This window comes from Ranitomeya variabilis, chromosome 4, assembly GCF_051348905.1.
Source record: "Ranitomeya variabilis isolate aRanVar5 chromosome 4, aRanVar5.hap1, whole genome shotgun sequence".
NCBI classification, from domain to species: Eukaryota; Metazoa; Chordata; class Amphibia; order Anura; family Dendrobatidae; genus Ranitomeya; species Ranitomeya variabilis.
Window position 1 is genome coordinate 614823263 of NC_135235.1, and position 25285 is coordinate 614848547.

The 25285-nt window shown below is 41.4% G+C and overlaps 1 protein-coding gene across 6 annotated transcripts in view; it reads left to right on the forward strand.

Moving 5' to 3' along the window:
- LOC143766062 (uncharacterized) overlaps nucleotides 1-11656 on the forward strand; it is a 125376-nt gene extending 113720 nt beyond the window's left edge. For all 6 annotated transcript variants that reach the window (XR_013213512.1, XR_013213511.1, XR_013213510.1 and 3 more), the window contains one exon: nucleotides 11181-11656. Coding sequence is in view for 2 of the 6 variants with exons in the window: in XM_077253437.1 (XP_077109552.1) it covers nucleotides 11181-11236 (56 nt within the window). In the remaining 4 variants the exon portion in view is untranslated. The remainder of the gene's footprint in view (nucleotides 1-11180) is intronic.
- The last annotated feature ends 13629 nt before the right edge of the window (nucleotides 11657-25285 follow it).

Sequence of the window (25285 nt, forward strand, 5' to 3'; positions counted from 1 at the left end):
GACCCACCCTCACTTCTTGTAGAGAAACAGACCTGCTGTCACTTCCTATAGAGAGACAGACCTGACCCAACTACTAGTAGAGACAGACTGGCTCTCACTTCCTGTAGAGACAAAGACCCATCCACCCTTCCTGTAGAGATAGATCCACCCTAATATCCTACAAACACAGACCCGCCTCCACTTCCTGTAGAGAAACAGATCCTCCTCCATTTCCTGTAGAGACCCACCTCCGTTTCCTGTAGAGAGACAGACTAGCCCTCACTTCCTTTAGAGAGACAGACCCAACCCAACTTCCTGTAAAAAGACAAACCGTCCTCTTTTCCTGTAGAGAGACAGACCCACCATCATTTCATGTAGCGAGAAAGACCCGCCCTCCCTTCCTGTAGAGAGGCAGACCCGCCCTCACTTCCTGTAGAGAGGCAGACCCACCCTCACTTCCTGTAGAGAGGCAGACCGGCCCTCACTTCCTATAGAGAGACAGACCCACACTCACTTCCTGTAGAGAGGCAGACCCACCCTCACTTCCTGTATAGAGACAGACCCGCCCTCACTTTCTGTAGAGACACCCGCCCTCACTTTCTGTAGAGAAACAGCCACCCTCACTTCCTGTATAGAGACAGACCATCCCTCACTTCCTGTATAGAGACAGACCCACCCTCACTTCCTGTAGAGAGGCAGACTCGCCCTCACTTCCTGTAGAGAGGCAGACTCGCCCTCACTTCCTGTAGAGGCAGACTCGCCCTCACTTCCTGTAGAGAGGCAGACTCGCCCTCACTTCTTGTAGAGAGGCAGACTCGCCCTCACTTCCTGTAGAGAGGCAGACCCACCCTCACTTCCTGTATAGAGACAGATCCGCCCTCACTTTCTGTAGAGAGACACCCGCCCTCATTTTATGTAGAGAAACAGCCGCCCTCACTTCCTGTATAGAGACAGACCGCCCTCACTTCCTGTATAGAGACAGACCCGCCCTCACTTCCTGTAGAGAGGCAGACCCACCCTCACTTCCTGTAGAGAGGCACTCGCCCTCACTTCCTGTAGAGAGGCAGACTCGCCCTCACTTCCTGTAGAGAGGCAGACTCGCCCTCACTTCCTGTAGAGAGGCAGACTCGCCCTCACTTCCTGTAGAGAGGCAGACTCGCCCTCACTTCCTGTAGAGAGGCAGACTCGCCCTCACTTCCTGTAGAGAGGCAGACTCGCCCTCACTTCCTGTAGAGAGGCACTCGCCCTCACCTCCTGTAGAGAGGCAGACTCGCCCTCACTTCCTGTAGAGAGGCAGACTCGCCCTCACTTCCTGTAGAGAGGCAGATCCGCCCTCACTTCCTGTAGAGAGACAGACCCGCCCTCACTTTCTGTAGAGAGACACCCGCCCTCACTTTCTGTAGAGACACCCGCCCTCATTTTATGTAGAGAAACAGCCGCCCTCACTTCCTGTATAGAGACACACCGGCCCTCACTTCCTGTATAGAGACAGACCCGCCCTCACTTTCTGTAGAGACACCCGCCATCACTTCCTGTAGAGACAGACCCACCCTGACTTTCTGTAGAAAGACAGACCTGCTCTGACTTCCTGTAGAGATACAGACTCGCCCTCACTTCCTGTAGGGAGACAGACCTGTCCCCACTTCCTGCACCCCGTATTAGTGTCTCTGCGACTAGAGATGGAAAGGGTCCACTTTTTAGTAATTTTTTGGTGGCTAAACACAAAATTTTTATATAAAGTAATTAGCAATGTGCCTATTTATCAAACAATCTCAGGTTGTCTGACAGTACAGGGATCATTTGTTATACTAAAGCTACCAATAACCACTTCTGCACAGCAGCATACTCTTGGGTTATGAATTATGATAAAACTAGATGGTGGCCCGATTCTAACGCATCGGGTATTCTAGAATATGTATGTATGTATATAGCAGCCAAATAGTATATAGCACAGGCCACGTAGTATATAGGAGCCATGTAGTATATAGCAGCCACATAGTATATAGCACAGGCCACGTACTATGTGGCTGCTATATACATACATACATATTGTAGAATACCCGATGCGTTAATACAGACCACGCAGTATATAACACAGGCCAAACAGTATATAACACAGCCCATGTACTATATAACACAGCCCACACAGTATATAGCAGCCACGCAGTATATAACACAGGCGACGCAGTATATAGCAGCCACGCAGTATATAACACAGGCCACGTAATATATAGCACAGCCCACGCAGTACAAAACACAGCCCACATAGTATCTAACACTGGCCAGGTAGTATATAGCAGCCACGCGGTATATAACACAGCCCATGTAGTATACAGCAGTGTTGGCACCATATCCCTATTTAAAAAAAAATAATTAAAATAAAAAATAGTTATATACTCACCTGCCGGGATCCATCGAAGCTCTGGAGATGCGTGCGCGGCAGCCGCTATCTTCTGTTCCCAGGATGCATTGCGAAATTACCCACATGACTAAGTCTTCTGGGTAATTTCGTAATGCATCTCTGGGAACGGAAGATGGCGGGAGCCGCGCGCGCCTCGGCGGACTACGGAGGGTGAGAATAGCTGTTTTTTGTTTTTTATTATTTTTAACATTACATCTTTTTACTATTGATGCTGCATAGGCAGCATCAATAGTAAAAAGTTGGGCACCCACAGGGTTAATAGCAGCAATAACGGAGTGCGTTACCTGTGCCATAACCCGGTCCGTTACCGCTGGCATTAACCCTGTGTTAGCGGTGACTGGAGGGGAGTATGCGAGCGCCGGGCACTGACTGCAGGGGAGTAGGGAGGGACTAATCGGACTGTGCCCGTCGCTGATTGGTCGCGGCAGCCATGACAGGCAGCTGGCGAGACCAATCAGCGATGCGGAATTTCCGTTACGGAAGTTGAGGACAGAAAGACGGACGTACCCCTTAGACAATTATATATATATATAGATGTATAAAACAGGTGAATGTAGAGAAATCTAGCACAATGTATTGACAGTGACAAGACACTTGTCACCTAGAGTGGGTGTATCTTCTACGACCTGAGGGTAACAATTTACATTTCCAGTGCAGAAGAAGAATGACTGTGAGTTCAATCTGTCTGTATGTCAGGAAATGGCCAAAAGAATGAGGCTGTAGAGAGATTACAAGAACAATGAGGTAACCACAACCATCCCGACAGTGAGAAATTATGACAGATCATGGGAAGTGGTATTTATAAAATTATTATTATATAATGAGCTAAAACTCATCACTCCCACACCCCTAGACAATCTGTTCCCAGCCACAAACCTTTTACTATCTTCTAACCATAGGAAACCACCTAGCCAGGCTCGTCCTGCTTGTGGACCGTTGGGTCAATGAATTGTCCTGTACTTCTTCCAATTCTTAAGACATAATACGAGTGAAACAATTTTGCTTTGCAGTGACGAGGAACACCAACAAGTGGACTCAATCTCATATATATATATATATATATATATATATATATATATATATATATATATATATATATATATACCAACAAGAAGCGAAAAATATGCATAAACAACTCCAACAATAACGCTCGAATATAATAAATTTTTAAAACAAATTATTTTATTATTACAATAAATATAAAAGAAACCACATGGGTGGTGGTCATCTCCATGGAATGAGCTTGTGAATTACATATTAATAGCATTTGTATGCATATTTACTTACTGAGATATTACATGGTAGTCTATGTGTGCACTTGCACTTTATAGCATGAAGGTTTGTATGTACTCCCCTTTTGTTTTGCTTTATATATATACTATATGCTATGCCACTTTAAGCCATACCCACCCCTTTTTTCCTGTATTTTGGTTTCTCTTCTCCACCAGTCTTGTCATTTATGCTTTTATAAACCCGTGTGGTTTCTTTTATATTTACTGTAATAATAAAATTCATTTGTTTTAAAATGTATTATATTGAAGCGTTATTGTTGGAGTTGTTTTTGCAGTGATGAGGGCCAAAAGCCCCCCGAAAGATTTACTTTCTTTTAGAGGAGAATCTGGTTTGATTTGTCCCCTTAGCCACATAGCAAGACTTGTTAAAGTGTCAGACATTGACCATATTTTTATATAGGACATTTATGTGCTTGTATCAGTTAAAGGGTTATTCCCCAAAAAATCAAGTTATTCCTGCTGGGTTCAAATTAGCGATCTCGAGAACGTCGATTTTGAACCCCAAAAACACTGGATAACAGATAACTGTTATACCCAATGGTGGCTCACGTGGATTTGTGGACCCACTGTGCCACTGGACCAGGCCTGCACTAGGAATCTCCTGATGGTGGAGACAGACTGGGCTGTAGGTAGCTGCCGGTACTGCAGCTGCTGACCCCTAGAGCCCTAGTACTTAGTAAGTTCTGGCACCTCTACAGAACTGTTACTGACATGGATTCGGGCTATGTTCAGACTTGACTGATTTGGAGACTTGTTCTAACTTCAGGGCCTCGTGTTGTCAGAGTTTATTCTAGATAACGTCTCGGACTTGCAAGCCCATGCCTCTATGAATACATTACAATATTCTGCTGGCTTTAAGAGCAGCTGATTGACCTTGTTTGCGATTTAATCTCTAAAGTGCGCCCAATAGCTGTTACTAGAAAGGCATCTTTCTTTCTTCTGGAAAAGAGCTAACTTGCATACATTTATCCCCCAAAAAGTATTGACAGTCCTCCATATGCCAGCCTGCTGTCTCCACAAGAAGAAACATAGACAAGTCTCCTGGTGAATAAAGCCCTTTTTATGGGAATTCCTATATTCTGTTCTCCGAGTTCCCTTCGTATATTGTAGATATCATTGATCATAAATCCGTAAAAGAAAAAATTATTCTCCTCTATTAGGAACCAAGACATCCCACATAACACCAAATAGCATTTTGTGTGTGTGTTAATCTGGAATTGCTCCACATAAACTACAGATGGGAGAACGGTACCAAACCCAACTTTTTTAAGAAATAAAATAGGGGATACGATAACGGACGCTTTACAGATGTTGCACTAAGACACTTCTCATTTCCAAGGACGTAGCTCAAAAATTGCTCCTAATTTTAGGTAATTTATAGTTCACGGCCTTCTGAGAGGTAGAGCGTGGGTTGGTGGGCACTTCTGAGAATAAACCCCTTTAATTATCAGCTGGTTAGATGCAGTGTGTAATACTACGGAGGTGGTCCAGCCCTCTCGGGAGAGAAGCATTACTCACTGCTAAAAGCCATACCTGGGTAGTGACTCAGGATGCTCCTAGGGCTAAGCTCGCGGCACCTGTCCCAGACAGGGCCGGCTATTAACAGATTACTTACTTACAGGGTGTTTGTGGAAATAAAGAATTAGGCAGACAGCTGGAAAGGAAACCAGCCAGGACCCTGTTTTCATGTACACAAAGTAGAGAAGCCAGAGGTACAAGGTCACTGCTGCCTCTTCTCTCCCACACATCGGGCCGACACATCTGGTTACACAGAGCACATTCCGCACATTGACATCACATACTGTTATTTTACTTTTGGTTGCCACTGAGATTTAGATCTGATTTCAGTGCAAGGATCAGGATTTCGTGTTACATGTATTTTTTTAAATGTTGCCAATATTTTCTTTATTAAAAAACAAAATTAATAATCTTGCAATTTTCACACTGACCACTGGCGCTTTTTAGACTCTAACTTCCTGTCTTTTCAGGAAATAACACTGTCAGAAGGAGGTTTTTGCCAGTATCACCAACTGTTATGGCAGCGTCTGGGTCGGTGCAATCCACAGATTCTTACACTCTTCCTTCTAACTCTAGTGGTAGTTATGATCAGCACAGGGTGACTTGGGTGTCCACTCTATGGCCACGTTCACACTAGCAGTATATGGTCAGTCTTTTACCTCAATATCTGTAAGCCAAAACCAGGAGAGGAACAATCAGAGGAAATGTATAATAGAAACATATGCACCACTCCTGTATTTTTCATCCACTCCTGGTTTTGGCTTCCAAATACTGAGGTAAAAAACTCACCAAAAATTCAATGTGTGAACTTTGCCTAAGAGCTGCTGCTCCTAGGCAGGTTAGCTAGAGTTAAATTGTTGCTGGGCGGGGGTTGTTAATCTCCTTTAGTCACATGCTGTGGGCACACCAGTCATGTCTGCTCTCCTCTACATATGCTGGCTTTGCTGGCAGGTAATACCAGCTATAGTTAGTCTATCCTGGTCTAGAAAGGTGGACACATCCTGAATAACGGGTGATTATTCCAAAGTTGTTGTGAGGGGTATTTGGTAAAGCCTTTCCTTTTCCCATGGTGTCTTTTTGTTACTTTGTTGCCTCACAGGTTTTACACTTTTGTACCTTAGTGCTTTTCCCTGTGAAAGTGCTATGTGACTGTGCTTCTGCTTTATGTTCTCCCCATATACTTAGCAGATTAGTGCTACTCAGGAGCATAGTGAGGAATGAGTCCCAGGCGTCCCCACCATCAGGGGTAATCTTGGGGACAGGGATAGCTAAGGAACCCTAGCTTGAGCAACATCATAGGGGAGCCCATTTGCTATCCCACAGTCACACTGTGACAAACATATGTACATTAGCCACAATGGTCAGACCCTGACCCTATCTTTTGTATTGAAACATCTAATGAGCGTGTGCAGAGTTCATTGTGAAGGGAAGGTGAGCTGTGACATCACCTATTGTGATTGGTGGATCCTGTGTTATCAGCTGTATATAGAGGTTTTACCTATCATTGCACACATACCTGTGATGATAATGAGACTGCTGAAAAGGAAATGGCAGTCTAAAAATAGACAAAGTGGCCAGAGTGAAAATTGCAAGATTACGATTTTTTTTTAAATAATGATCATATGAAAAAAAAACAATAATTAAAAAAAAAAATACTTGGAAAACAAAAAACGGATCTAAACAGTACGTTATTTTAGGCTGATAGGCTCCCTTAATGGAGACTGGTTGTGTATAGACCCTTTTTTCACAATGCCCTAATTGTAAAAAAAAAAAAATTCTAACTGAAAATTGTTTTTATTGCAAGAGTGACTTATTTGAAGAACTCTATAAGTCAATGGCCAAGCATTTAGTGAGCCAAGACCAGATATATTAGCCAAACCAATACAAGCATATGAATACTACATAGCACATTTCCTTTGCTCTGTGGCATATCCATGGTCTGATAGATCTGCCTGGTATTAGTATCCCTGCAAATTGGCTTGAACCATTGTTCCTCTATGACCTCGTTATTCAACCTTCAAGGGCATTATTTCGGGGACTCATACCAATATGTTAAGGCAAGATATGAAATGTCTCTGCTAATAAAATGACAAACTATTCAGGGTGTACCCTAAATAAAACCCTTCTTAAAATAATCTAACTTGTAAATCTGCAATAGGTAATTAATTGTTGAAAGAAAATAGCAAGACTGCAATAGAATAGTTAGGTCTTCATTTTCCATGTATTTAGAGTTAGTCCTACCTAGGACATTCTTTTTTAGTTAGAAGAGGCCTTCCATAATAAGATAATCATATTGTGTTCTACTGGGAGCCACATCAATCAGCTGTAATCTGTAGATGGACCTGGTAACAAGGGTTTAATTCTACTACAGCTCCTCTACAGGGAAAATTGAGTATTACATGGCTTACTCCTCTGAAATCAACACGCTGTCTGTGTAATGTATTCAAGTATTAGGTCCTCCAAAGCTAAAGACGTGCTCAGGGAAATAAGCAGATCCCCTTCTCTTAATATGGCTTATCTAATCCAGACAACCTTTTTAAAACCTCTGCGCATCCCACTAGAAATGGATAACCATGAGTAATAAAGGCTAAAATCCAGCACACAGATGGCTGCAGTTGGCTTTCTGTGACTACACAAGTGTTTGCGTCTTATTGGCCTTGAGTGTCCGCCTTCACATATCTGTTTTTATTGAGATTAATGGTTCCATAATGTTTCTGGAGGGGGCTCTGATGTATTTATTAGTCATTACCGGTTCCTAAGTAAACACCCTTGTCTTTACCCAATGTCCCGACACCGTGGAAGATCAATACAGACTCTCTAAAGGCTTGTCCACTAGACTTCTTCAACTGAGTGTCGATTAAGGGAACCCATGATGTCAACTGGATGCATGAGAACTGGAAACGGTAACTCAGGATGGGCAAAAATGAAAATATCTGAGGCGGAGAAAGATGCATATTTGCCAGGAACTTAGACGTTTCACATTAATCCAAAGTCTCTGGTGTCTCAATTTATCAAATTGAATCATATGCATTATGTCAAAGTACATCACGTAATACCCAGCTATGTGTCTATTATGAGCACTCCTAGAGTCACAGAGTGTAACCCACCCATGTTTTGATAAACATTAAGATCATGACGGCCCCCCACTTCCAAAAAGTCTAGTGTTGTAAGCGATTTGACAAGCTTTGACTGGTCCCGATGTCCTGGCCTTGCCTATCTTCAGATGGTCATCTGGTTTGTTATTATCCGGGAATGAAAAAAAAAAGATTACTTGAAACGTAGACACTATGAACCTTTCTTTCGTCAGTCATTAATTTTACCACTGAACCCTCTTTGCTGACATAAAAACTTTAAGTAATAAAAAAGCCAAAATTCGTGCCAAAAAGACAATAATAACATAAAATTTCTGGATAACGCAAAACAAGTTCTTGTTTTCAGCATTTCGGGACTATGACACTCAGTGATATCACACTCCGAGCTTCTCAGCGGATATACTCCAAAGTCATGTTCTCTCTACTACCAATTACCCTGGGATGGGTGGGAATGACATCTCCTTTTTATTCATCGCACTTATGCCCCCCATTCAAATAGTTTTCACCAGAAATCACCGTTACGAAAAACATTTTTCAACTTTTGGTGTTTCTAGATCGCCTCCAGCCTGCTCTGCCAACTTTTTGAAAAAAGTTATAAAGTTTAATGACGAAGGGGAGTAGCCATCATAATATAGCCACAAAATGTACAACAGAAATGTGCCCCGAGTCACCTGTTCAGCTTCATGTTGGATAAAACCATGTGCCAAACTTATTATGTGGTGCACCTTACTCCAGCGGATCCTTCATTGAGACCAGCAGGCGAAATACTAGTCCTGATGGATCAGGAGACCTAGTGATTATTGCTCACTTCTGGACTTAAGGGACTTTTTTGGTTATCGAAATGTGTATTACTACTACTTAGAGTTCTTCTCTTTTTACGAGATGCAAGCATGTGTATCACCGCTACGTTGTCTATGGGACCAGCGCTTGGTACGCTGCTGTCTCGTAGACAATGGATTAGTGGAGAACAGGAGTCTCCAGTGGGGGTCCCAGTGATCAGACTGCCAACGATCAAGAAGTTATTTGCCATCTTGTGCATAAATGCTAAGATACAAAGTTAGACATAGCCCTTTAATTTGTAACTGCTTTGAATTTTTGTGTATGTTCATATTGAAAGTCATGTTTAGAGTCGTCAGTTTTGATTTTTTTTTTTTTAAGTTTTTTAGATTTGCTTCTTCTAACTACTACCGAGTCTCACATAAAATCCTCTTAAAAAAAGTAAAAGTAAACTCCGCTCTGTAGTGCATTTTCTGTTACGAAGGAATCTAGGTTGCCATCTCCCGCCCCTATAACCGTACACACTTCAAGTACAATCTTCAGCCAAGTGCCCAAGTTTCCTGGCAACCTGTAGGAAGCACTTTTAATTTCCTCGTTTACTCGGGATTCGTTTCCTTTGTGTGAGTTGTCAGGTTGAGGGCCGGCCTCTTGTCTTTCCAAACACACTGGTACGATGAGCGGGCTTCATTCCAGCCACTCTGTGTGTTTTTAAAGATCCAGACACTTTGCGGGAACTCTTTACAATCCCCTTTAAAAAAAAAAAAAAAAAGAAATACAAAAAGAAAAAATAAAACTTCATGATATCATATGTATGCATTAACCCATCGGCATCTACTGTGTGGGAGGCATTAATTGTTTTACACATAGGGTTCACAGCTAAGGGCAGACATCTGTAGTGTCAAATGGCCTATAACAAAGGAAATTGTAGAAAAGAAGGGCAAAACAAACTTATGGCCCTTATGCACATTATCGATCTGTCAATGATTCTAGTAAAACTGGAAAAGCTTCATGGTCTTGGGCCGTACTGCCATAATACAGGTGGGCCTACACTGCACCTATATGTACATCGGATTGTAAATGAAGGCATACAAAAACTTTTCAATTTTATTTAATTGCATGACATATGATGGAGGTATTCTTGTACCAATTCTCACATAGGCGCCATATGGCAAGCATACCGACTAGTGCCTACAGGCCCTAAATAGTACAGACCCCAAAATGTATCAACCTCCTATAGAAAGCAATGATGACTTAGTTTAAAAAGGTTAAAATGGATATCAACATTTCTTTCTTAGTATCTTGGTTAGGTCGCATGATGAATCTTTTCCTTCTGCCAAGTAAAATCTTTCCTATTGTATGAGATTATACAATATTCACATCTACATTGGAGACTCCATCCTCCAACATGCGGGATAAAATAGCCACCATATTGACAGAAACCTGATAAATCTAAATCTAATTCAAGGTAATGGGTCCATCGTGTAGACAATGGCAACTGTTCATACTGCTGTGCTGTCACACATTATCTGTACAGTTTATTCCGAGTTTTACAGCTTTCTCTCCCTACCTCTATTGGTAAGATATGAGCTGTTATGTCCTCTATTCACCACGGTGTGGCTGCTGCATTCCTTGCATTGACTTTTATATGGGCTACAATATTCCATGCATTATTCCATGTTTTGTTATCGCTGCAAGGCATGATGGAGAAGTTCAGCCACTCCCAAGATCATGTGCGCCTTCTTTGGCCAATGCAAAGTGTAAAGTAGTAGCCTTTTTTTTTTTTTTGCACAAATCAAATATTTTTCAAATGTATTAAAATTTGCAATGAATTTAATCACCAGCAAAGCGATGCACTCATCTCCAAAACGTGTCCAAACTTTTGGTATGTTATGCCGGGGTACTTGTTTTGTACAGGGTTCAGCATTACCTGAGATTGAATTTTGAATTTAGTTATTTGCAAACCAAATTTATGGAAATGCTTGAGGATGCTTTTGATTCTTAGGTCACTCTTGAACTCAAAATTTAGCCTGAAATGTCAATATGAGCTGTAAAATATGAAAAATAATGACAGCGTTCTCTTTTTGCTATGTTACTTCTCAGGTTATGGACCAAATAACAAGTATGGTTTCTGCAGATCCATCTGCGCACAAGACTGAAGATCATTATACCGGAGACCCTGACATACGAGGATATGAAACATCTCATGTTGGATAAGACACAAGTAAAGTTGATGGTTGAACATCTACTTAGTGGTTGAGTATTGCACTTGGTTTACAATGGATGGAGCTCTGCCACTACAGGATGGATATTACATGCTCGAAAAGAAAGTTGCCGTATTGTCTTGTACATTAAGGACCACATCCAATTTTACAAGAACAGTTGAGATCCTTACTATCCATAAAGACTTGAAGAAATGGGAGGAGCACTTGCAGAGGATCCAGCTGTCCTTTTATCCTGTGTGGTGGATCCAAACTTGGGTGCTTAGTCCCTCTATTAGAAATATTTTCTCCGTCTTATATATTGATTTATTTGATTTGCGGAGACTTTTAAATAAATATTTTTTAAAAAAGGAAAAATATTTGGTACCTTTCACTTATTTCTCTGCAAATAAGAAAAGGAATCCAATACAATTGGCCAAGTGCACAGGATGGATCATGTCAGCACCCAACCACCCGCGAACCATACATGCGCTGAGATTTTAGTTGGTAGGGAAGTATCACCCCGTATAGAGCTCACCTCAGGTAATGTCAAGCAGTGGTATACACACAAGACATTCAGCTCAGGTTCATTAAATAATTCCTCAGAACTGTAAATTTTGCGTTTTATGATCTCCATTGATTATGGTTAAATGGCTAACCAAAGTCAACATCACCTGATAATCCAGCGCTGGGCAGTTTGTGTGTGGACGTCTGTAGCAAGAGGTGAGATATTCTATCTGTAAAAATTTGCAGAAAACTCCTGTCAAGAATGTAGAGCCTTGATCACGCCGGTGTTGTTGAGGGGGCATGCTGGAGTCATGCGACACACACCTCTTAGTGAATCGGGAGTGTAGGACAAGTGGCCTTCACTTCGCCACTAATCCTACTCTTGTCCCTGCTGGAGTAAAATTTCTGACTTAGTGAATGCCGCCGCTGATCATAAATTTGACGATCGACAGACGCCATGCCACCATCCCGACTCAGATCTGTTCACATTCTCGAAGCTGGGCATAAATCGCCAAATTTTAGCCCAGCCTTGAGTTGCTCCAAGATTTTGCATGGATCTGCCCTTTCACGAATCGGACCATTTTATAAACCCAGTATGTTTTTTGCAGGTATCCTATGAGTTCCAATTTTCGACCTCCTACCTCCATCGACTGACATGTTCAGTTAGTCATGTGGCATGCAAACCTCTCCAAATTGCAAGCATCAACTGGAAATGAGGACCAAAGTTTATCTGTAATTTATGAATGTTGCATAATATATTTTGTTTTCTTCAACTGGGTTATTCCCATCTTCATAGATGGATTATGTCAGACAGTGGTTGTAAAAAATAAACAATTTTGCAATTTACTGCTTATTAAAATGTTTAGCCGTTCTTGATATATTAACACTTTTATTTAGAGCTCGTTGCCTAGGAGACCGACCACCACTTCTAAACAACAGAACATAGAACATGTGCCATGCTTACAAGTTTTTTTTTTTTATATTCAGCTAGTAACACCTATTTTGTAGCTGGCTGGGATCTCTGGAGCACGCTGTTGCCTCCCAATCTCTTCCATCTTATGCACAGTTCTTACAATCTAGACAGTAGTGGTGGTCTGTCTCCATGGCAACGAGCTGTAAGCAAAAGCAAATTCTTACTATCCCAAGAACGGCTATACACTTTAATAAGCATTAAATTCCAAAAGTGTTTGACCTTATTGAATAGTGGTTGTAAAAACAATCTATTAAATTAAGATTAGCCCCTTTAGGACATCCACACATTGGAATAAAGTTAGCTGAACATGACAATTTTGGCAAGAGTGGTTGAGCATATGGAGAACCTTCTGTGCAGGAGGGAAGCATTGTCCAAGCTTAAATTCAATCCCTTTGTTGTTATAGAAGAGAGCTGGTGCCAGAAGACCTTTGGATTACATATGGCCACCAAATCTGTACATATCCTGGAAGAGTATGAGACTGTTAAGTGGCTAATGTAGGATGAACTATCATGTAGCCATATTCTTACTTCCTATGGGTGATATGAAAATTCTGTTAGTTCCACAATCCCCAAAAATGGAGAAATGAAGTCAATGGAGAAGTCAAGGGTTGATCTCTTCTTCAAAGATCAGGAAGTTGTATACCCAAGCATGGTGGCCTCCTGACATTGGGATGACTTATTTTTCATCATTATGGGCCCTTTCTCCTATATATAAGTTGCTGTTGGCCACTATTACATGAGTGAACAATATTCTGCATTCTCCATGAAATACTTATAACGATTATTGCATCGGCCCCACCTTCCCCAAATTATATCATACAAGTTATGGTTACCTGTCGGCAATGGCTTGTCCACCAAGATAGGATTGTTCGAATTTTGCCATCTCTTTAAGATCTTTTAGGATATGTACGTAGGTACAAGATGGAAGACCTGTATTAGATGCATATGTTTGCATCAGTTTGGACACGACCAGTTAATGACCAGTCCGATCAGTGATAATATAATGACGCTGGAAAAGGTTTCTTATTGGTTACATGTATACAGGTTTGTTGAGTGTAAATTTACCAGTCTGTAAGGTGACGGAAATTACATAATTGAGGCACAGTTCCTTTTGGAAGACGATAGGTTAACGGAGGTGTGCGTATGAAGGGGGAGGGGTAATGGAACATTTCTTGCGGTACATGCAAGACATGGCTCCAGAGAGCATTTTCAATGTTATTCTTGGATTGTAGTGCCCCAAATTCAGACTTTTATGAGGATCCTAAAAATCTTAAGTACCCAAATAGGTCAATGTTGATTCAGTTTCTGCTTACTACCATAATATTTGTATTGTGCATATGAAGAAAATGTCGCTCGTTGGGCTATGATAGAAGGATGGATTAATATTGGGCTACATCTCTACTGGGAAGTTACTCCATGCATCTCATTCAGCATCGTACATGACAGCCAAAATGACTGCAAGACTTTTCTTGACTCAGAAACTACCTGAACTATTGAGTATATCTGCAACCAACTCCAAGACGCAGTAATATATGCCAACCAAAGAGCGCAGTAGACACTATATGCGCCAAGATCTATGCAGACATTGAATATATTATTATGTTTGCTTATATACCGCTATCATATTCCGCAGCACAGACATTATCATCACTGTCCCCATTGGGGCTCACAATCTAGATTCCCTATCAGTATGTCTTTGGAGTGTGGGGGAAAACGGTGTACCCAGAGGAAATCCACACGAACACTGGGAAAATATATTATTGTCATATACAATATGCATATAAAATGTAACCAAACTGGCAAATTCATAAGTGACCACCAGACATGGCAAGGTGTACATTTCTTGGATGAGCCCCCAACTTTCTTTTTATGGCGTACAATTAAAGGTAGTCCCATTAGTATAAAGCCCTGTTCAGACAGCAGTACTAAAATCAGTCTGGCTCCATGTGATTGTCCACACAGCCCAAAATCAGCAAGTTATTGACATGCAACTTGTCTGGACTGTTGATGTGAAAAATGGTTGCTGGGCGCAGGCACACTGCTTATTCTTACTGTGTTGTCCGGTGGGCACACTGACTGATAAAAACCTGTCGTAATTAGCCCTTGGCCTGTTTTTATGTAGTGTTGGATCCTTCCTGGTATTTTAAATTTGTACACTTTTGGGACAGGAGAAGCATGTCAGATGGCAAAGGTTGAAATCCTTGTTGTGGCTGATGGGCGCACACAAATTGGCCAGTTTGTGCACCAAGAACCTCAATTTTACACGTATAGTGTATCTGGCAGCAATGCAGTTTACATTTCATATATTCAATGTCTGAAGACATCAGATCACACGCATGTATTCTTTGGATTGTATATGTTACAGTAACAGCAGCTTGCACCTGTTCACATTTGCTTCATTCTGTTAGGAGGTGTTGGTCATTTTTTTTTAATGTGGAAGTAAAAAATTCCCAAGATTTCTAATTTGATTATGTGTTGGTCAGAATTTATCAACACTACGGCCTCAATTCATCATTGCCTTTGTGCCTCTTTTTTGTGAGTTTTGCTCCTTTTTTTTTTTGTTTGCCCCAACTCATTATTCTATTTGACCTTTTTTTAACGTCCATTTTATATGTTCTTACCTGTGTTTTTTTTTTCCCCCGGAGTTTGGGATTTCCAGATGTTTTTGCTTCATTCATCAATTGAAACTTTTTTTTTTATCACAAAATTTGCCACAATTTCACTGCAGTCCCCCCCGTCTGGAATGTTTTCAAGTATGCTAACATTTTAGCTCAATTTTTGTGACTCTTGGCACCACTTTGCACCAAATTCTTGGATCTTGTGTGCCATTTTGAAGAATTCGGCTTTAACCCCTTAGTGACAGAGCCAATTTGGTACTTAATGACCGAGCCAATTTTTACAATTCTGACCACTGTCACTTTATGAGGTTATAACTCTGGAACGCTTTAACGGATCCTGCTGATTCTGAGATTGTTTTTTCGTGACATGTTGTACTTCATGCTAGTGGTAACATTTCTTCGATATTACTTGCGATTATTTATGAAAAAAATGGAAATATGGTGAAAATTTTTAAAATTTTGCAATTTTCAAATTTTGTATTTTTATGCCCTTAAATCAGAGAGATATGTCACACAAAATAGTTAATAAATAACATTTCCGACATGTCTACTTGACATCAGCACAATTTTGGAAACAAAATTTTTTTTTGTTAGGGAGTTATAAGGGTTAAAATTTGACCAGCAATTTCTCATTTTTACAACACCATTTTTTTTTAGGGACCACATCACATTTGAAGTCATTTTGAGGGGTTTATATGATAGAAAATAACCAAGTGTGACACCATTCTAAAAACTGCACCCCTCAAGGTACTTAAAACCACATTCAAGAAGTTTATTAACCCTTTACGTGCTTCACAGGAACTCAAACAATGTGGAAGGAAAAAATGAACATTTAACTTTTTTTGCAAACACTTTAATTCAGAACCATATTTTTTTATTTTCACAAGTGTAAAAACAGAAATTTAACCATACATTTTGTTGTGCAATTTCTCCTGAATACGCTGATACCCCATATGTGGGGGTAAACCACTGTTTGGGCGCACCGCAGAGCTTGGAAGAGAAGGAGCGCCGTTTGACTTTTTCAATGCAGAATTGGCTGGAATTGAGATCGGATGCCATGTCACGTTTGGAGAGCCCCTGATGTGCCTAAACAGTGGAAACCCCCCACAAGTGACACCATTTTGGAAACTAGACCCCTTAAGGAACTTAACTAGATGTGTGGTGAGCACTTTGAGCCCCAAAGTGCTTCACAGAAGTTTATAACGTAGAGCCGTGAAAATAAAAAATCGCATTTGTTTACACAAAAATGATATTTTCGCCCACAAATTCTTATTTTCACAAGGGTAACAGGAGAAATTAGACCACAAAAGTTGTTGTGCAATTTCTCCTGAGTACGTCGATACCCCATATGTGGGGGTAAACCACTGTTTGGGAGCACCGCAGAGCTTGGAAGAGAAGGAGTGCCGTTTTACTTTTTCAATGTAGAATTGGCTGGAATTGAGATCGGACGCCATGTCGCGTTTGGAGAGCCCCTGATGTGCCTAAATAGTGGAAACCCCCCACAAGTGACACCATTTTGGAAACTAGACCCCTTAAGGAACTTATCTAGATGTGTGGTGAGCACTTTAAACCCCCAGGTGCTTCCCGGAAGTTTATAACGTAGAGCCGTGAAAATAAAAAAGTCGCATTTTTTCTACAAAAATTATCTTTTTGCCCCCAAATTTTTATTTTCACAAGGGTAACAGGAGAAATTAGACAACAAATGTTGTTGTGCAACCTCTCCTGAGTACGTCGATACCCCATATGTGGGGGTAAACCACTGTTTGGGCGCACTGCAGAGCTTGGAAGAGAAGGAGTGCCGTTTTACTTTTTCAATGTAGAATTGGCTGGAATTGAGATCGGATGCCATGTCGCGTTTGGAGAGCCCCTGATGTGCCTAAACAGTGGAAACCCCCCACAAATGACACCATTTTGGAAACTAGACCCCTTAAGGAACTTATCTAGATGTGTGGTGAGCACTTTAAACCCCCAGGTGCTTCACGGAAGTTTATAACGTAGAGGCGTGAAAATAAAAAATCCTTTTTTTTCACTCAAAATGATTTTTTAGCCTGCAATTTTTTATTTTATCAAGGGTAACAGGAGACATTGGACCACAAAATCTGTTGACCAGTTTGTCCTGAGTACGCTGATACCCCATATGTGGGGGGAGGGCACTGTTTGGGCACCCATCAGGGCTTGGAAGGGAAGGAGTGCCGCTTGGAATGCAGACTTTGATGGGATGGTCTGCAGGTGTCATGTTGCATTTGCAGAGATCCTGATGTACCTAAACAGTAGAAACCCCCCACAAGTGACTCCATTTTGGAAACTAGACCCCCCCAAAGAGCTTATCTAGATGTGTGGTGAGCACTAGGAACCCCCAACTGCTTCACAGAAGTTTATAATGTAGAGCCATGAAAATAAAAAAAATCATATTTTTTCCACAAAAATGATCTTTTCACCCCCAAATTTTTACTTTCACAAGGGTAACAGGAGAAATTGGACCCCAAAATTTATTGTGCAATTTATGCTGAGTAGGCTGATACCCCATATGTGGGGGATAAACCACTGTTTGGGCGCATGGCAGAGCTTGGAAGGGAAGGAGCGCCGTTTTGGAATGCAGACTTTGATAGAATGGTCTGCAGGCATTATGTTGCGTTTGCAGAGCCCCCGATGTACCTAAACAGTAGAAACCCCCCACAAGTGACCTCATTTTGGAAACTAGACCCCCCAAGGAACTTATCTAGATGTGTTGTGAGAACTTTGAATGCCCAAGTGCTTCACAGAAGTTTATAATGCAGAGTCGTGAAAACAAAAAAAAATATTTTTTTCACAAAAAAGATTTTTTTAGCCCCCCAATTTTTATTTTCACAAGGGTAACAAGAGAAATTGGACCCCAAAAGTTGTTGTCCAATTTGTCCTGAGTACACTGATTCCCCATGTGTGGGGGGGACCACTGTTTGGGCGCATGGCTGAGCTCGGAGGGGAAGGAGTGCCGTTTTGGAATGCAGACTTTGATAGAATGGTCTGCGGGCGTTATGTTGCATTTGCAGAGCCCCAGATATACCTAAACAGTAGAGACCCCCAGAAGTGACCCCATTTTGGAAACTAGACCCCCCAAGGAACTTATCTAGATGTGTGGTGAGAACTTTGAATGCCCAAGTGCTTCACAGAAGTTTATAATGCAGAGTCGTGAAAATAAAAAATATTTTTTTTTTCCACAAAAAAAGATTTTTTAGCCCCCAAGTTTTTATTTTCACAAGGGTATCAGGAGAAATTGGACCCCAAAAGTTGTTGTCCAATTTATCCCGAGTACGCTGATGCCCCATATGTGGGGGTAAACCACTGTTTGGGCGCACGGCAGAGCTCAGAAGGTAGGGAGCACCATTTTACTTTTTGAGCACAAAATTGGCTGTGGCGTTTAGAGACCCCCTGATGTACCTAAACAGTGGAAACCCCCCAATTCTAACTCCAACCCTAACCCCAACACACCCCTAACCCTAATCCCAACCCGATCCATAATCCTAATCACAACCCTAACCCCCAAAACACCCCTAACCCTAATCCCAAAGCTAACCATAACCCTAATCAAAACCCTAAACCCAACACCCCCCTAATCCTAATCTCAACCCTAACCTCAAAACCTAACCCTAATCCCAATACACCCCTATCCTTAATCCCAACCCTAGCCTTAACCCTAATCCCAAACCTAACCCTAATCTCAAATGTAACCCTAATGCCAATCCAAATCCTAATCCCAACTCTAACCCTAACTTTAGCCCCAACCCTAGCCCTAACCCTAACTTTAGCCCAAACCTTAACTTTAGCCCTAAACCTAGCCCCAACCCTAACCCTAACCCTAACTTTAGCCCCAACCCTAACCCTAGCTCTAACCCTAATCCTAGCTCTAACCCTAACCCAAGCCCTAACCCTAACCCTAAGGCTATGTGCACATGTTGCGGATTTTGCTGCGGATCCGCAGCGTTTCCGCAGCTGTGGGTCCGCAGCAGTTTTCCATGAGTTTACAGTACAATGTAAACCTATGGGAAACATAAAACGCTGTGCCCATGCTGCGGAAAAAAACACACGGAAACGCAGCGGATTACATTCCGCAGCATGTCAATTCTTTCTGCTGATTCCGCAGCGGTTTTACACCTGCTCCATAATAGAAAACCGCAGGTGTAAAACCGCAGTGGAATCCGCACAAAAACCGCGGTACATCCGCGATAAATCCGCAGGAAAAATGCAGCTTTTTGGTCCTGCGGATTTATCAAATCCGCTGCGGAAAAATCCGCAGAGAACCATTCTATGTGTGCACATATCCTAACCCTACCCCTAACCCTACCCCTAACCCTACCCCTAACCCTATTTGGAAAATAGAAATTCATACATTTTTTTTATTTTATTATTTTTTTCTTACTAAGGGGGTGATAAAGGGGGGGGGTTATTTACTATTTTTTTTATTTTGATCACTGTGATAGGATCTCACAGTGACCAAAATAAAAAAAGAGGAAGAATTTTCTTCTGCCGGCCGGCAGATCATGGCGGGCGTACTGCGCATGCGCCCGCCATTTTCTTACCGGAGCAAGAAGCCGGCGGCCAGCAGAAGAAGCAGGAGGACCCAGGGACACCGATAAGTATAACAGGGACCCGAATCCCCCTATTTCTCTGTCCTCTGATGTGCGATCACATCAGAGGACAGAGAATGACATCGCTTTTTTTTTTTTTTTTTTTGCGGTCGCCGGTAAACCGTTAATTACCAGCGATCGCAAAACAGGGGTCGGTAAAAACCGACCCCGATCATGTTCTTTGGAGTCTCGGCTACCCCCGGCAGCCGAGACCCCAAAGAACATCCGGGTGCCGGGCGGCGGGCGCACTGCGCATGCGCCCGCCATTATTTCCCCGGAAAAAGATGGCGGCGCCCATCGGGAGCCACGAGGAGCACCGGGGGAGGTAGGTGAGTATTGGGGGGCTATCGGGGACCACATTTCTCTGTCCTCCGATGTGCGATCACATCGGAGGACAGAGAAATTAAATGGCAAATCGCGGTTTGTTTGTTTTTGTTGCGACCACCGGTAAACGGTTAATTACCGGCTATCACAACTCGGGGGTCGGTAAAAAAAACCCGAATCATGTTCTCTGGGGTCTCGGCTACCCTCGGCAACCGAGACCCCAGAGAAAATCCGACTCTGGGGGGCGCTATTCACTTTTTCCACAGCACCGTCAATTAACGGCGCTGTGGTTTAAGTACCCTTAGCGGCCGCCGTTAAAAGGCGTATCGGCGGTCGTTAAGGGGTTAAAAAAACTAACCCCACAAGAAAAAAAGGAAAGTGACCTAAACGTCTCTCCCCGCAAATGATGGATCGGTTCCAAAGTTCTTAAACCCAAGATTTAATTTCTCACACGACATAGGTCTGCAGAAAAAAAATCTTCCATTTCTGCCCCCCCTTTTTTTTTTTAACCCCTTAGTGACGGAGCCAAATTTTTAAAATCTGACCAGTGTCACTTTATGTGGTAATAACTCTGGAACGCTTCAACAAATCCCAGTGATTTTGAGACTGTTTTTTCGTGACACATTATACTTTATGATAATGGTAAATTTAGGTTGTTATGTTTTGTGTTTATTTATAAAAAATATCAGAAATTTGAGAAAAATGTAAAAAAATTTGCAATTTTCAAACTTTGAATGATTATCCCTTTAATCCAGGTAGTCATAACACAGCAAAACATTAATAAATAACATTTCCCTCATGTCGGCTTTACATCTGCACCATTTGTAAAATGTTATTTTATTTTGTTTGCATTTTAGGAGGTTTAATAATGTAGCAGTCATTTTTCATTTTTTCAAGGAAATTTACAAAATTTATTTTTTTAGGGACCTATCTATGTTTGAAGTGCCGTTAGGGGTCCCAGATATTGGGAAACCCCCAAAAGTTATATCATTTTAAAAACAGCACCCCCTGACATACTGAAAACTGTTGTCAGGTAGTTTATTAACCATTCAGGTGCTTTTCAGGAATTAATACAAAAGTAGCATGACAGAAATGAAAATGTGTATTGTTACCACCTAAATGCCTCTAACTTCTGAACAGATTACAACAGCCTTCAGACTCTAAGGCCACTATTTGGCCGTGAAATGCCATTGCAAACATCAGGACCACACAATCATGATCTGAGGGCACCAATTGGGATAAAGGGGAAGCCCCCACACTCTGTTAACTATTTATAATGATGTAGTCACAATTGACAGCAGTTTTTAAGGGGTTAACCCTGCTGTTCTGTTAGGTCAAAAATGACCGTTTTTGAAATTCTATAATGTTATAAAAATTCAGCGTGTGATTCTGAGACTTGAGGCTCCCTGACTTTTCGTCATTAGGGGGGTACTCTCTGTGGGAATTTTTTTTTTTTTTAATTTTTGTTTACTTTATTTGGTACAATTTTTTTTACACTTGTACTGTTCGGTCAAAAATGACCGATAGGCCTTTATTCAGCTCTCCAGACAATTTTTGACAAAAATAAAGGTGCTATCACCTCATTTTGAACTATATATTGCATCTACTACTATTTATCAATGTATCTGACTACTTTTGGTCAGAACAGATTTACACATACCAACATTTTCAAGTTGCGATACAGCCGACGGATTCGCATCCAGTATAGCTATGCGCAATTTATTTCACTGGTTTTTATTTACCCTGCTGTTCATATAGATCTAGTTCCATTCAGTTGTCAACATTTCATATTGTAAATCATGATTTTCTGATTTTCCATGTGTTTGCTGGTTGTACAGTATTACACTGTACATAAATGTTAATTTATTTGATTCAAAAAATAAAAGTTTTTGATTTAATTTTTCATCTGATTATTGAAAACCATGTTCACATACAGTAAAACAATGCAACAGGTAATCAAATAACACTTGAATTAGGTACAAATCACAACTTTGTTAGGTCCGGTCAAAAATGACCGGGAACAGTATAAGTGTATAAAAAACAACGTTTTTTGCCATTTTATAGAGAAAAAAGCTTTTTTTTTTTTTTTTTTTGCCTTTGAAAAAAGTATATCTACATAATGTTTGATATTATTACTTATAGTTAACATTTAGATCAAGATTTTTTTTTTATCTGCAAAAATAATCAATTTTTACAAAAATCGAAAAAATACCATGTTCCCTTTTGGATATAAAAAAAATATAAAACAAGCTTTGTATTTATTTTTTTTTCTGGTATTTGAACAACCATCTTCACAAGCAATATAATAGTGCAAAAACTGTTTAAAAAAACCACTTAGATTAGCTAAAAATGATTATTTTATAAGGACGGTCAAAAATGACCGGGAACAGTACAAGTGTATGTGAAATCTAAACAGAACAGCAGGGTTAAACAGATTTGGATGGTACAGTGATCGTGGCTGATGCAGCAAGTTGTCAGCTATAGTGGACCTCTATATATGTCTAAATATAGTAAGGAGGGCACTTCACAACACTATACTCAACTAATCCCACACAATTTCAGTGGGAAGAACAAAGAGATCCTATAATTAAAACCACATGTTTATTGGTATTAGTTTAAAATTAACAGAATAAAAAAGCAAAAATACCATAGGGGACACCAAGAGACAAGGGAAAAATTTAACAAACCATACTCATAGAAATACGGATAATAACAGTGGCTGAAAGACCCCCAAATAATTAGCTCAGTGGCTTAATAAATATGCAATGCAATGCAAATAGCGGTATCAGATAATCCCATCTACCTATCAAAGGACAACCTCAATAGTGATGCACACGGTAGTTACATTATCAGATACAGAAATTATAGGCAATAAAAATGCACACATGGGGGCGAACTAACAAACCGCTGAATCCATAAAGTAGTGAGGAGATGGTATTTCCTTGTGCTGATGGCGTCCCCTCACCCTGACGCGCGTTTCGCCTCCTGCTTCTTCCAGGGGCGTTTCTATGAGCATGGTTTGTTAGAACAGAGAGATGGCCAGTTGCAAGACAGATGTGCACATGTGCTGATACAGAGATTGTATATTGGTGAGATTTTAGTCGAGACAGCACTGGCCCAAGTGAAGCCAAGGAAAAAGGTGGTGGAGCTGGCAAGCAGAGCCTCGGGCAGGGGCTCTGTCCCTAGATGTGGTGCGCCAAACAGCTACTTTCATGAAGTCCTCTAAAAATAAAAGGTACCTTAATAAAGCCAATCTACAGGGTGGCATGACACACACATTGCCCCTTCCTCCCTAAACCTCCCCACCCTTTGAATAGACATCGCCGTGCTTTAGACAAACGGAGAGGTTGTTGGCACTGGCCTCTGGGCACCATTCATGGGCCTCTCTGCACGGGACAATATACCTTATCACCAGGTAAGTCATAACTGTTATGGGTCCTTTACATTTAAAGACCATCATAAAGGAGTTGTCCACTTTTGGCGACTGTTTTCTTTTTACTTAAATGCATATATTTAGTGCAAAACATTTTTTTACAATTGGGTTTTATTAAAAATTTTGCACCACTTTGCTTTTATAGGCGATTTATTTTCTCCACACATTCAACTTTGATGTGGTCTCTGGTCATAAATCGTCTGAGAGAAGCTCAGAGAAGCAGTCATAGTGAGCTCACTAATGGATTATCAGCTCATTCTGCAGCCATCCCTGTACAGTGCAACACTGAGGCCAGAGAAGGCAACACTTTTACCGAAACCCACATGCAATAATAGTTTTTAGATTTAAGTTAAACAAAGAAAATTGTCTCGAAAGGTAAAAACCCCCTTTATTATTTTTCAACTTTTTGTGCTATTTTTATGTTTGATAATTGGATAATGGGGGCTGTAAGGGCTCCTATGATGCCGCTTCTCCCTGTGTGCCTGGCGGTGACGTGTGGTTACCATGCAGCTCGTTTTTATGGCCATGCGAGGCTTTCATAACCACGTGTGTCGCAGACCTGGAAGGCTTTTCGTTCGTTTACTTTTTACAAAGTCAAATATTAGTTGTCGGCTGGCCATTCTCTGATTTTTCACCCTTGCTTTTGTGCGTCCCTCCACACCTGGCGCCTTGTGCCTCAGATAAGAGGTGGGAGGGGGCGCCGCAGAAAGGTTCACTTCAATCTCTTTCTACTTGTACAGAAAATCTGAACCACCTCCTCCATTCTGCAAAAACAAACAGCAAAATACACCGAGCGGCCTACTCCATGTGTAGTATGCAGGAGCGCCGGGGTGACGGCCCGACCTCAACGACGACAGTTCCATCAGTCATAAAATCTATGCAGAGGGATTATACAGTCACTGCTGCTTCTCCACAAGCCCCTTCCAGGCAGGAGCTTAGTGATGGTGGCCACATTTTGCATCATCACAGGGTCAATGAGGCTTCCTAGAAATACCAGCCCCTGCTCACTCCTTTTACGTCGTTACATGAGTTAGACCCTTATCACATCACATTGTGCATTATGTATTGGAGGTATAGATCAATAGGCTGCAAATTATCCAAAAGTGGGGTACATAATCTATACAACCCTCTTACTATCTAAGGCCAAGCCCGGCTGCAGACGAGTGTACAAAAATTTGTCAGCTTTCATCGAGACTATTCGGACGATTTTCAACTAATTTTCATCCTTGTGCCAGTATTTTACGTCTGTGTATGACTTGCATGTGTGTTTTTTACGTCCGTGTAACATCCATTCCCTATGCGGTTTTTATGTCATTTTGCCATCGATCCGTGTTTACGCTTTACATCCATTTGCCACGTATCTGTGTAGCCATTTTGTATGTCAGTGTGCTTTCCATCCTTGTATCTGTTTTCGATATCTGTGTGCCATCCATCCGCAGATCCGTTTTTGACATCTATGCGCCATCCGAATGTCCCTTTTTTTAACTTCCGTGTGCCATCTGCATTTCTACTTTTTACATCTGCGTGCCATTGGTGTGTCCATTTTTC